Source organism: Pelodiscus sinensis, chromosome 6, assembly GCF_049634645.1.
Source record: "Pelodiscus sinensis isolate JC-2024 chromosome 6, ASM4963464v1, whole genome shotgun sequence".
Taxonomy (NCBI): domain Eukaryota; kingdom Metazoa; phylum Chordata; order Testudines; family Trionychidae; genus Pelodiscus; species Pelodiscus sinensis.
Window position 1 is genome coordinate 114,738,790 of NC_134716.1, and position 14,706 is coordinate 114,753,495.

Sequence of the window (14,706 nt, forward strand, 5' to 3'; positions counted from 1 at the left end):
GTGGTGTCTCGCAGGGGTCTGTACTGTACTATAACCAATCTTATTCAACATATTTCAGAAATGGATCTGAAGAATGGGGTAAACATGAGGTGGCAAAATCTGCAGATGATACTAAACTGTTCAAGATAGCAGTCTGTTTTGGACTTAAGTAGGAGCTTCAAACAGGCTCTCCCAGAACAAGGTGACTGGGAAACAACATGTCAAATGAATTGTAATGTTGATAAATGCCAAGTAATGCATATTGGGAAACATAATCCCAACTACACATAATTATGGGGACTAAATTAGCTATTACCACCCAAGATCTTGGCATCACTGTGGATAGTTCTCTGAAAACATCCACTCAATATGCAGCAGCAGTCAAAAAAGCACACAGAATGTTAGGAATCATTAAAAAAGGGAAAGAGAATATTGCCTCTATATAAATCCACGATAGGCCCACATCATGAATACTGCACACAGATGTGATCACCTCATCTCAATAAAGATATCTTGGCATTAGAAAAAGTTCAGAAAAGGGCAACAAAAATGATTGGGGCTTAGAACAGCCATACAAGGAGAGATTAATGAACTGGGACTTTTCAGCTTAGAAAGAGGAAAGTAAGGGGGGGTATATGATAGAGATCTATACAATTATGATTGGTGTGGAGAAAATGAATAAGGAAAAGTTCAAAAACAGTGAATAGGCTTGTAGCACCTTAGAGTAACAAAAAATGTAGATGGTATCATGAACTTTCGTGGACACAAGCCACTTCTTCAGATGAATGGAGTTAAGGGAGTGGTCTCCAACCTTTTTAACCACAAGATCACTTTTTCAATTTAAGTGCAATGTAAGATCTACCTCAAACCCAAATACCCTTTCTGCCCCACCCCTTCTCCAAGGCCTCACCTTGTTCACTCCATTCCCCTTCCTCCATCAGCCTGGTTCACTTTCACCAGGCTGGGGTAGGGGGTTGGGGTGGAGGCTCTGGTCTTGGACCAAGGGGTTTGGAGTGTGGGAGGGGCTCCAGGCTTAGCCCAGGGTGTGGGATTGGGGTCTAGGAGGTATTTCAGGGTGCAAGCTCTGGGAAGGAGTTTGGGTGCGGGGGGACTCATGTCTGAGGCAGGAGGCTGGGTGCAGGAAGGGGTTCAGGGCCGGGACAAGGGTTTAGGAAGCAGGCTCTGGCTGGGCACTGTTTAACAGAGACAGCTTCTGCCCTGGCCCTGCACCACGCCTGAAAGCACCTGGCATGTACAGCAAAGGCTCCATGGTGCCATCTGCTGCCTGCCCCTCATCTACAGGCACTGAGCCCACAGCTTCTGCTGGCCATGGCTCCCCATTACTGATCAATGGGAGTTGTGGGAGCTGTGCCTCCAGGCAAAGACAGCATGTGGAGACCCCTTGCTCTGCTTCTCTCAGGGGCTGCAGGACATGCCAGCTCCTTCCAGGAGCAGCAATTATGATAGGGATAATGACTCCAGCCAGGACAGGTTAGGCATGTTAGAACTCACTATTCGAAGAAATTTAAGCGTAAGAGAGAAATGAAAATTATGAAATGCACTGACCAGTCAGAACCCAAAAATAACCCATTTTGCAAGCAATAAAAGTAGTAACAGCAACCCCCCACATATATGTTGGGTCAGAAGATAAGAGTGAAGGACAATGTGTGTTTGCAAGAATGACTGAGATACACACAGTGAGAGAGAGTGACAGAGTTGCATTGCCAAGACCCTCCATCTCCTTCTCCCTGTGTGGAGATAGGGTACAGAAGTTGGGGAGGAGGGACACACTGACATCAGCACCTCCCTTCACCCTCTCATACCCTGCATAGCAAGGCAGGGGGCAGCTCCAAGGCAGAGGGCAGGAACAGCATGACAGTAGGTGGAGGGGCAACCCAAATCCCAGTGCTTGACAGCTTCCCAGCCAAACCAGCCAGGATCATAGAATCATAAAGCAGGAAGAGACCTCAGAAGGTCATCAAGTCCAGCCCCCTGCCCAAGGCAGGACCAATCGCAACTAAATCAACCCAGCCAGGGCTCTGTCAAGCCAAGACTTAAACACCTCTAGGGATGGAGACTCCACTACTTCCTTAGGTAACCCATTCCAATGCTTCACTACTCTTCTAGTGAAATAGTTTTTCCTAATATCCAATCTGGACCTCTCCCACCGCAATTTGAGACCATTGTTCTTTGTTCTGCCATCCGTCACTACTGTGAACAGCCTTTCTCCAGCTTCTTTGGAACCTCCCTTCAGGATGTTGAAGGCTGCTATCAAATCTGCCCCCACTCTTTGCTTCTGCAGACTAAAAAGACCCAACTCCCTCAGGCTCTCCTCACAGGTCATATGCTCCAGCACCCTAATCATTCTGGTCGCCCTCCGCTGGACCCTCTCCAATGTGTCCACATCCTTTTGGTAGTGGGGGGCCCAGAACTGGACACAATACTCCAGATGTGGCCTCACAAGAGCCGAATAAAGGGGAATAATCACATCTCTGGATCTGCTGGCAATGCTCCTCCTAATGCAACCTCATATGCCATTAGCCTTCTTGGCTAAAAGTGCACACTGTTGACTCATGTCCAGCTTCTCATCCACTGTAATCCCCAGGTCCTTTTCTGCAGACCTACTACTTAGCTGGTTGGTCCCCAGACTGTAACAATGCTTGGGATTCTTCCTTCCGAAGTGCAACACTCTGCATTTGTCTTTGTTGAACCTCATCAGATTTCTTGTGGCCCAGTCCTCCAATTTGTCTAAGTCATGGTCAGAGGCACCAAGATCTACCGGTAGATCCCAATCTACTGGTTGGTGACCACTGAGTTAAGGAATCCCGGATACAAATAAATAGCAGAGAAAGAGAGGGGATGGGGAGATGAAGGAGGGGAAAGCAATTTCAAAAGCCTGCTGGAAAGAGAAGCTGCAGAACTGGTTTCATTTACAAGTTTGACACCTAGAATAGAGGTTTAAACAAAGACCTCAAGTGGATGTGCTGTTACATTCCACACCATAATGACATAAAAAGCTAAGCACCGAGTACTTAGAGCTCACTCTTATTAGCCACAATTAGAGTGTCCATGCTAAATGACAATTCCCCCCTCCCATTTTTCCCCTTCTCTTTCTGCGATATTTATTTGTACCCTGAACTCCTCAACTCCATTCATCTGAAGAAGTGGGTTGTACCTACGAAAGCTCATGACACTATTCACATTTTTTGTTAGTTTCTAACATGCTACAGGACTATTTACTGTTTAAGTTTTTTCAGTTACAGACTAACACAGCTACCCCTCTGAAACAAGAAAAACTTATTTACTTGTTCCTATAGCACAAGAAATAGAGTTCCCAAATAAAATTAATAGGCAACAGATTTAAAACAAACAAAAGGAAGCATTTCTTCACACAATGCAGTCAACCCGTGGAACTCCTTGATAGATGAGATTGTAAAGACCAGGACTTTATCTAGTTCTTTTTTGAACTCTGTTAAATTCATGAAGGTTAGGTCCATCAATGGCTATTAGCCAGGATGGGTAGGAACGGTGTCCCTAGCCTCTGTTTGTCAAACTGGGAATGAATGATAGGGCAGGAACCACTTGACGACTACCTGTTCTGTTCATTCCCTCTGGGACAAATGGCATTGGCCACTGTCAGATGACAGAATACTGAGCTAAATAAACCTTTGGTCTGACCCAGTATGACTATTCTTATGTTTAACTTCAGACTTGTGGCAAGTATGCTGAGAGTTCAGACTTTGTAATTAGCTGTGCAGTCTTATCTTTAATACTATTTTACACAGGAAGAGAGTATTTTCCTATCATCTAACTCAGCTGGTAAAGATATTATACTGCCAGACTTATTCTGTTAAAATATAAACACAAAAAAATTTTTTGGCTTGTAACTGATCCCAAATGAGTGTTTTAAAAAGTTACAAACGAGTGAAACTAGAGCAACAATGAAAGGGGAGCTCAAAGCTTCAACTCTAACTTTTTGAGGCACACACTAGGGATGTTAGATATAGTTTATTTTAGTAATAGAGTAGCTGCAACGATTTAGCGGTCACACTGTTACTAAAATGCTCCCCTCAGTGTACTCCCAAGCTCCACGCCAGGACAGTTCCCTGCCACTCTGCACTGCTGCATGTGTCAGACAGCAACGCAGGGTAGCAGGCCAATGCTCTTTGAGAGGAGCAGATTTAAAATTGACTTCCCCTGAGCACCAGCTCCCTCCTATCCCCTGTGCTGCTGCCTCTCTGCGAGGCAGCAGGCAGCTCTGCAGGAACAGGCACACGCAGGAAGCCAGCTCCCATGCCCCTCCTCCGCCACCTTCCTGCCTATGATACAGAGGCAGCAAGGATGGGTGGGTGTGCGTGTAGTTTTTGTATAACCAATAAACTCAGACTTATTGGTTAATTGTTTAAATGACTGTAAGCTATCATCCCTAACACACACCAGATTGCTTCACGTAACACTGCTTCGAAAGGCCTCTTAACTAAAAGAAGTACATTTCTATCTTTGCTTTCCCTTTTCTTCAGCATGTGAGAACATTTGTGAATATTGTATTTAAAGTGCAATCTAGTTCTTTTTACATAGAAATCTATAAATTATAAACAATTTACTACTTACCAGAACTCTGCAATGTCAGTCCTGAGAGATCTTTTAAAAAGAAAAAGCAATCTTTTAAAAAGTAAAAATAGCTTTTAAAAACAATTAATTTCATTTGCAAGATTTCAGTGAATCAAACGAATTCATTAACATATACACAAACAAACTAATGTGAGGTTATTGACTACACACAATGCCTAAGAATCACAGAAATACACAAATTAAAATCACTTTCTTACAGTTTACATGAAGTACCACTTCATGTTCAGTTCTGAAAGGCTAAAACATGAACGGTAAATTTTATTTCTATGCCCCATGTTTATTCCAAAGTTAAACTTCAGTAAATATTTCCAGTAAATAAAAGGTAGAAGTAATTCCATGTATATTTAGTCTTTAACAATGTCATTATGCACGTATATTTAAATTTAGGTCTACATTTTCTAGATCATAAGGAAAAATATTTACAATTTACTTCCACTGTTCCACTTTTGTTGACAAATTACTTACCAATGCCAGGTGACACTACACGCTCATAATGGTAAGGATTTACACAGACACTGTCACATTTTAGGTCAAAAGCATACTGACAATATTTAACATGTTTAAGTTCATTTTTGTGAAGATCAGGCCACCTCCAAAGACGAGCATAGATCACATGAGGGAACCCTTTTCGACCAGCCACCTAGAAAGTTAAAGACACAAAAGTCTATTAGGAAAGTTTAAAAAAAAAAAAAAAACACCAACTATCTTTCCCTCATTTCCAACTAACAGAATAAGGTTGGCTAGAACCAAGCAGATACCATTCACTAAAAATTTCTCCTGTCATGTTTTTAAAAATACTTATCTTCCAAAACTCTGGCTGAAGGAGAAAATTTAAAAAAAAGTGCCAGAGGATATTTAAATTAATACTGTGATTATTCCCAGGAAAAAAAAATTAAGAATGTAACAAATAATATGGAAATAAAATAATGGCCAAAACAGAAATGGTGGGAATTCACAAATTATATGAAATTGCAAATCATAAATTTCCAAAAGTCTGTAGATAAAAAATATAGGAGAAACTGTAGAATTGTATCTCTAGATTAGAAAATTAACACCTTAGCAGGATGAAATTGTCCTTCTATGTAACATGTGGCATGCACATTTAAAAAAAAGGTATTTGTAGAAAAATGGTAAAGCTTAAAGGGATATAAATCCAACAAACTATGTTGGCACAAGGGTTTCTACTGGCTGAAAGCTGGGGAAAATTATGCCATATAACCACTCATCTTTGGTATCTCTCAATCCTACTGCACAAACTTTTGCTATCACTCAGCTAGCATAAGTAGAAAAAATATCCAGGTCTCTATGTGGACTAACCTGAAGCCTTCCATCCAATGTTCTCTGTATTGTAACACATTTACTAGGATGAGCTCCATTTGTAGTTATAGCTGTAATCAAAGAATCCAATTCATCTTTTTTCTCCTTTAGTTTTTTAACTAAGCTTTCAATTGCTCGTTTTGCAAAAGTTTCACTTTCTCCACCTTGCCGATGGCACATCAAGCTGTGAACAATGCTCAGACAAGCATCATTACTTGTTGGTGTGTTAGTAATAGACATATTGTCCATTTGTAACAGCTTTTTCTGGCAGATCAAAAATGTCTGGAATCCTTTTTAAAGCTGTATTTTCAGGCTAGTGAAAGAGAGATGATCAAAGAAAACATCAGGCACATGGGATCTTGGGGCAAACCTAGGGAAGAAAAACAAACCTACTGTAGAACAGTCTTCATAAAGCATTAATACATCACAGCTTGGAGGTGACAAACTTGTTTTTATCAGAGCACAGGATAATTTAACAGCATATCAAAACCAACTTCAACAGAACCTGTATCTTGACATTAGGTTTCAACTTTGTAAAGAAACTTTTATACAAAAAGTTATCTAATTTATAGCAATGCTGACAACAATGTTCATATATTGGATCTCTCTCTACATATATACGCATACATACACACACACACACACACACACACACTTTATATATGATGAGAAAGAGCTGAGTAGACAAATAACCTTCGATGGGCTCTGATTTGGGGGGGGGGGCAGAAAGACTAATTTGTAGTACCTCATATAGTAAGATTAAAAAAAAACCCACCATATACCAAAAACACAGACTAGGTATGGAAAAATATTGGCAAAATTGCTCAGAAACAGGTGATGGATGTGTCTACCACACACACACAAGTATTAAAGTGTATTTGAGTGTGAGCTGTAAGCAAATATGACAAATTGTTAGAGTTAAATTTTACATTGTTAGTAGCCTTTAGACTACTGGTAGCTTTTCGGAGGAAAAGAATAAATTGTCTCAAGTTATGGAAATAGTTTAAAAAATTGGGATGCTACTATAAGGAAGCTGACGTATCAAGTATCCAGTTTGCAGATAAGGTTTCCTTTCTGCAAGGGCTACTATATTTTCTATAACCTACTTTATTCTTATGTACATCTAAAAGATGCACAATTTAGGATACCACACTAAGGTCTGATTGAGTATGCAACCAAACAATATTATTTTGGAGCTGAACTTTCCCAGTCATCCAAATGGTGTGATTCTCAGGAGGTCTAATTAAAATAGCTAAAATACCACTGGTTTGCCACTTCACTATTCAGTGATACAACTGCACAACCAGCAAGTGTGTTTATCCAAAACAAACAGATATACGCTGGTACTCTATTGAAACATCCATGTCCCAGAAATAATTAAACAAGCAGCTACCTCATTTTGATTGAGTATCAATGGAAAATAATTACCTGATATTAAAAAAAGTAATGATGCTAGCTTCAAAAATGTATAAAAGATGCTTCACATATCTCCTGTCAGTCACCACAAAACATAACTTTCAAATAACATCTGGGCATTTAAATGTAAGTTTGCCCATGCCATTCTACTAGAAGCTGATAAACTTAAGTGACTTAGCAACTTCAAGCTGCATGCTATCTTAAGAAAATTGGGACGATTCTCTCTTTTCAGCTTCACCATTGGTGCAATAGACAACATGTATTTCTAACACTCAAATTCTTAAATCTAGTTGCTAAATCTAGGTGGTAAAAAAGTCTGAGTTCTATTTACCCTGCAGTTTCCACTATTGCTACCGCGGACAAGACTATAAACTCAGGATGCATGCTCATTAAGGATACGTCTATACTGCAATGCTATTTCAGGATACCGGAGTACCCCGAAATAGCTATCCCACGTCTTCAAAGCAAGCCTGTTATTTCAGGCTCATTATTCTGACGTCCGTGTAAACCTCATTCTGTAAGGAATAAGGGATGTTTCGGAATAGCGCTTTATTTTGAAATTTGGTGCTGTGTAGACAGTGCAAATGACGAAATAAGCTATTTCAAAATAGCATCAAAAGAAGATACTCAATTTGCATAGCTCAAATTGCATATCTTATTTCTAATTACAGTGCAGTGCAGACACACCCTAAAATATTACAGTGGCACAGCCATAATATAGATGATGCTATAGCAAAAGAAGAGGTTTTTCCATCACCACAGAGAACTCACCTCTGAGATGCAGTAGCTAAGTAGACGGAAGATTATTCTGTCAACCTAGCAGCTGAACAGGACATCATCTACCGTATTTTCCGGCGTATAAGGCAACTGGGCATATAAGATGACCCCCTAATTTTTTAGTTAAAAGATAGGGTTTCGTCTTATACCCCAGCGCCCCTTCGCCTCCTTTGCTCCGGGTGTCCCTGGTCTGCTGGAGACGGTCCCCAGCAGACCAGAGGCACCGGGAGCAAAGCCTCAGAAGCGCGGCACCCCGCCGCCGCTTCGGCTTTGCTCCCGGTTCCTCTGGTCTGCTGGGGACCGTCTCCAGCAGACCAGGGACACCGGGAGCAAAGCCTCTGAGGACGCCCCGGCAGTGGGACAGCCCCGGTGCGCCTGAGCTGCCCCGCCACCAGAGCCCCTCTGCGGCTTTGCAAACATGATCAGCTGTTTGTCGGCTCAGCGCGGCAGCCATGTAAATTTAAATGAAGCGGCGATTATTTAAATCGCTGCTTCATTTTACTATGTCTGGTAGCCTAATCTACATGCCTCTAGCGACAGAGGCATGTAGTCTAGACGTACCCCAAGAGTCAGCTTATACTATATTATAGCATAGGCTAAATTGGCTCCCGGTGCACAACAGCACCAGCTGCCAGCCCTGCTCCTAGGGAGCCGGCTGCGTTGCAAGCTCTGCAGTGTAAGTCTTATACTGCAGAGTCCACAGCACAGGGAAAAGCTAGCTCCCAGGCTGTGCCTCTCGACTTACTCACAGGGAATTGACTGTCATTCCCCAATGCAAGCTCTGTGTCAGCCTGTAATACAGGGCAGCAGCTGGCTCCCTGGAATCAGGGCTGGCAGCCAGAAGCCAACTTGTACTACAAGCTAGTTCTCAGCACACACTAGCTCCCAGCTGCCAGCCCCACTCCCGTGAAGCTGGCTGTGTTGCGTGTTCTGCAGCATAAGCCTTATACTGCAGAGCCTGCAGCATGGGGTGGCAGTTGGGAGCAGGGCAGCAGTTGGGAGGCAACCTGCACCAGCAAAGAATGTAACCATAATGGAAACAGTTAAACTGATGCTTACTGGTTAACCATTTCAACAGTTACACTCTTACCACCTAACCATGCAAGGCATGTTGACATCATTCTGTCATCCCGCAGGAAAAAATTTGCTATCTAGAGAGAGTTGTATGGACCTACTGATACAGATAGGTGTCTCCTGGGATTTTCAAAGGTGCCTAGGTACCTAGTTGCTTACATATCTGGTCCAAAGTGCTTGCCTTTTATCTGAAAATAAGATTCCCATCTAATGAGGTCTGATAAACAACTACTCTCTAAACTACAAAATGACAAAGGGTTTGGCATAAATGACAGTCTGGTCTCTAGAGCTAAGCATGCAACACTACAAATTAGTTTTCATCCTGCTCCGTTATAGGTGCAAAAAATGTTATACTAGGGAAAACGATTAAATAACATTCTTCTCTAAATTAATACAGATTAAAAGTTTAAAAATGTACAATATGACATTGGATTCCATCAGCTGCAGCTTTTCCCTCCCAAGCTGGGTGCTAAAGGAAATTTATGCATTGGAATATCATAGAAAGCCCTTATGGCATAACTGATACTGTTGTATTTAGCTCAGGAAATGAAAGTGTTAGTGTTCTCAGTTCAACTATAGTGCACAATATATTTTATGAAATACATTTGACACCTCCCTATAAAAACCTCCAGCCAACCAATCAAAATGAAAAGAACCAAAAACAAAGAGCTTGCAATGTAGCCAAACTGCAACTATGAAAACTGTAGTTTTAGTCCCTGATGTTTGAGCATTTAAATAAGGGACCTTAAACAGAGGTTCTCCTCTGAAAAATTACTTTGTATAAAAATGCAAAACTGGGGTTCCATTCTGACATGTTTCAATCAAATATTATACATTTACAAGTGAAGAGATGCACAGGTTGGACCTCCTTGGACTGACAACATGGGGACCTGACTCATTCCAAAAGAGGGAATTTACTGGATATGGGGAGGTCCCCAGCCACCGGCTTCCCAGGATGCTCCCCCTCCCTGAAGATGGCTCCACTTCATCCCCACTGCCTCTGGGCTCCAACCCTGCAGCAGGGCCTGGACTTGGGCTCCAGCCCACTGCCTCTGTCCAGCTGGGGATCCCTATGGACAGGACTTGCCGTCTGCAGCCGCCCCTCTTCTGCTGCCCCGCGGACGGTTCTCACCAGCTGTCCCACTTCTGCCACACACACATCCCCTCCCACTGGGGCTGCCCAGGTACGGGGCTTGTTGGCAGTCCCACTTTTGCTGTGCCTGTCCAGGGATCCCAAGGGACACGGCTCGCTGGTCCTGCTGCTTCCCCTTCCAGCCAGGGTACCCAAGGGATGGAGCTCCCAACCAGTCCACACTCCTGGGTGCCAGGGCTCTCTGATCCAGCAACAGAGAGTCCAGGATTTAGGAGGTTCAACCTGTACTTTCATATTTGAGCAAGGGTCTCTCTCAATGACAATCAATATTCTTTCCTTGCATATATTCTTTCCATGAATTATAAAGGACCTGTAAACTAAATTACTAGGGATGTCAAAGTGTAGTCAACTACAGAATTAACAAATAGCCTAGGCTTATTGGTTCATCTTGTCAACTACACACATTCCCCTGCTCCTTTCTGTCTCTGGATCAGAGGCAGCAATGGTGGCAGTGCGGAAGAGCGAGAACCAGTCCCCTTGAGGAGCTGACTTTAAGCCGATTCCCCACGAGCACTGGATCTGCCTGCCCCCTTTCTACCTCCGCACTGCTGCCTCCAGATCAGAGGCAGCAATGTGGCGTGGCAATAGCCCCTATCCATGGGGAGTCCAAGCTCCCCACAGACAGAGGCTCCTCCTCAGGAAGCTCGGACATCCCATGGATGTTACCGCGAAGCTGTTACCGCGAAGCTGCCTCTGTCCATGAGGAGCTCCGACCCCCTGTAGACAGAGGCTGCTACCGCAAAGCAGCCTCTGCCTGCAGGGAGCTCGGACTCCCCACAGACAGGGGCTGCTTTGTGGCAGCCTCCCTTGCCCCCGTCCACCCTTGCATGGGAGGGGAGGGGGTGTGAAGAAGCAGTCAGCAGTGCAGAGCTGGTGCTGGGATGGGGAAATCACCTTTTAAGCAGCTCCTCCCAGCACCTGCTCAGAGGCAGCAAGGGGGGGGGGAAGGGAGGGAAATGTGAGCAGTCTAAATGATTAATCGATAAGCCTATGCTTATTGGTTAATTGTCTAGTTGACTATTCATTTACAGCCCTATATGCAACATATCCTTTACGTCTTGATGCAGATATGCCAGAATGCACCAATAGTGGATGCTTTTCCAGCCTCATCAAACTCTACTTGCCCGAAAGAGGAACAGCAGCACCAAAAACAGATTTGTAGATACTTAATCAGCAGTCAAATGCAGCAGCACTACTGTGGGACTAGACTTAAAACGATATATATGTCAAGCAGCAGATGAATATTATGGATAATACCTTTTAGGTATTAGAATCTTTCTTTAAATTTGAATTAAGTTAAACATCAGTTCTGAATGTCACACTTACGGAGCTAGTGGAAATGGCATATTCATTTATATAAAAGCAAAGGTAACAAGAAAATAAAAAATTTTTTTGGCACAATTGTACAAAACAGAACAGGAATTCAGAGAAATGCCTTGAGACAAATTTTAGTACTGTAACAACAACATTTCTTCTTAATTTAATTAAGAGATGACAACAATTCAAAAATTCAGAAAACCTTTTTCTTGTGGAACAACCAAATCTGAAGTCTTAACTGTCTTCAGCCAGTTTTTCCATTTGTTTTTCCTCAGCCTCCACCTGTGTGCAACTATTGCTTTCAATGGCATTTTTACAAGCTTAACAGATTGGCCCTATAGCTGAAACACAGTAAGCCTTTCTACTAATGATATGCAAGTATGTAGCTTAGGTATGGTAGCAGAAATAGCAAACCCCCCCCCCGCACACACACACACTCCACACTTCACTCAGTTACCAAAGGTAGCAGCTATGAATCAAATACATATATGGAGAAGATTTGATGAATGAGGACCATATTTACATTGCCATTTTCACAGTAGAAAGTTTTTGTACTGTAAGTTTTTGTAATTCAATTTCCCCTCCAGCCAGCCATTATTCTTCAAACTTGTAAAGGACAAATTCCAATGTGTACTACATACAACAGCCTGACTCATTGAGATATCTGTATTCCCATAGATGCTAACACTGACAGTCAAATAAAAGTTTCCACAAGCCTATGGCTCATTGGGGTGACTGGCTAAGGCTGGTCAGTTCCATAGTCAACAGTACACAAGAGAATGATGTGGCCAGTATCTCATCCAAATGCCTCTTACAGCCCCAACACAATTGGCTCAGGTACCAATGTTAAAATGGGATGACCTGTAAGTTGCCTTGCAGCATGAGGTTCAAGTCTTCCTTGATCTATATACCTTTAGGGCTGCAGCTGAGGACATAACCAACTCCAACACATTGCTATCTCCTTATCTCTGTCTTACCCAGAGACCAAATAACAGAAGGAAGAGTAGAATCTTTTATGAACAAATGTAGTGTCATTTTATATTTTTTCTTAATGCGTAGGTAACACAGCAATGGGTATTTACGTAATGTGCATTCTGTACTGAAATTTGCACAGGGATAGTATTTTGTTTGCTCAAGCACTTTTTTCCTTCTTTAAATCTCCACCTCTGTGGTAAGACCAAGCATGGAAAATTCCAGCCCCAAAAGAATTTTTCAGAATACGTGCAGTACTTTTGAAATTCTTTGCATGCAGGTCCTTTGCTCTGCACCAGAGTATGCAGATATTTCTCAACATCTGAATATCTATTGCATTTTTTCTTCTGTAAATTCGATTAAATCCATCTATTTATAAAACTAATTCTAGATGTTGATCAATTTCAGGGACTGATTTCTTCAGATCTTTACTCTGTGTATGAACACGGTTTTAATATTATTAAAAGCATATATATGCCTATAAAACAAGGAAATCAAGTCAAAATAGGTTCACGACTGTCAAATGGAAGGGGGGGGTGTCTGTTCCAATAATCATCTAGCCAAAACAAAAGTATTTTGATTGCCAATTACATAAAACTTTTTATCCAGAAGGCTGTCATATAAAATGTATTAATTCTAAGTTTAAATTAATTCACAGCTAAGATTATAAATGGAACAATCACAGAGGTTGAAAACAACTTTTACCTAGTTTACAGAGCGCCCCCCCCCCCCCCCACACACACACACACACACACCGACCAAGGATTGGGATATGATGTTAAAACACACACAAAAGTCCTAGTATGTGCTAATGCACGAGTTGCAATGATCTGTTTGTACTGTTCTCTCCTCAACCCCTGGACTTAGCTAATTCCCCAAAATTAAAGAAAATTTCACATCATCAATCCTCAGCAAGAACTCCTATAAGATTTGCCATGCAGCACATAACGCACAATAAAAAAGAAAAAGGAGTGGAGATTGCAAAGAAATAAAACAAAACAAAAATTAAAATAAAAAGAACTGTTTTGAGATAATATCTTGAAAGCATAAAGGCCTCTGGGCACCTTAAAATAAACTAAAAATAATGAGATTTAAAAGAAAACAAAGTGTGTTGAATTGCAGGACAGAAACCAAATATGAAAAAACCCCAAACAAAAACACACGATACGTTTTAGAAGTAAAGTGTAACTAGGGCTGCGGGCCACAGTACTGAAGCAAGAGTGGCAAGAAAGGCACTTTAATAATGAAGATGGTAGAACAGCTTGAGTGGGAATATGATCAACAGGAGAGTCCGGAGGAACAATTTTCTACACCATGGGGCTGGAGGAGCGGGGAGAGAGAGAAGAGCAAGGGAGCTAGAGAACGGAATACAAGGCGGGCAACTTCCTACACTACGGGGAGCCGAATAAGCGGGGCAAGAAAACGGGGCGAGCTTGTCAAGTGGAGGAAGGGAAGAAGAGGGGCAGGGGAGCAAGCAGGGAGGAAGGATACTCTCCTAACACCTCATTTGCAGTGGGACTCGCACCAGAGGCCTCCGCAGAGGGGCAGGGGTCCCCCCTCGCCGCACTCCTGGGAACTTGTAGCAGGGCGGCCCGTGGGCGCTCCTCCCACCGCGAGCGCTGAGCCGCCGCCGGAGGGGGACCTGGGGAGCAGAGACCTCGCCCGCGGCCCCCAGCGCAGCCCTGGGGGGGGATCCTGAGAGGGAGGGGGCGGGGCGCACTTTCAGGGGCAGGCGGGGTCTGATTGGACGCCGCCGGGGGCGGGCGTTACCTGGGCTCTCCGGGCTCGGCTGGGCCGCGGCGGGCCCGAGCCCCTGCTCCCCCCGCCCCGGTGCGGCGGCCCCGGGGCGCCGCCTCCTCCTCAGCAAGGGGCCAGGCCCTCGGGCTGCGGCCGGCCCCCTCAGGGCGGCCCCGGCTGGGGGGGAGGAGGCACTCACGGGCCTCCGGAGCGGGGGAGGGAAGGATCCAGCCGCCCCGTTACCGCCGCCTCCGCCGTGTTGTTGTTGCAGCTGCTGCCGCTCCACCACCGACACGTCCAGCCGCCTCCGCGCATGCGCAACATCCGGGCGC

The 14,706-nt window shown here is 43.5% G+C and overlaps 1 protein-coding gene across 2 annotated transcripts in view; it reads right to left on the reverse strand.

The window, feature by feature from the left end:
- SMAD4 (SMAD family member 4) overlaps positions 1-14,706 on the reverse strand; it is a 31,976-nt gene extending 17,270 nt beyond the window's left edge. The window contains exons 1-4 of one of the 2 annotated variants that reach the window (XM_075932658.1): positions 14,574-14,706; positions 5,929-6,298; positions 5,077-5,251; positions 4,591-4,620 (exon numbers count right to left, since the gene is read on the reverse strand). In XM_075932658.1, coding sequence (XP_075788773.1) covers positions 4,591-4,620; positions 5,077-5,251; positions 5,929-6,177 — 454 coding nt within the window. In that variant the 5' untranslated portion in view covers positions 6,178-6,298; positions 14,574-14,706. Of the gene's footprint in view, positions 1-4,590; positions 4,621-5,076; positions 5,252-5,928; positions 6,299-14,407 lie in introns of both variants that reach the window. The other variant, XM_075932657.1, reaches the window with a different exon arrangement.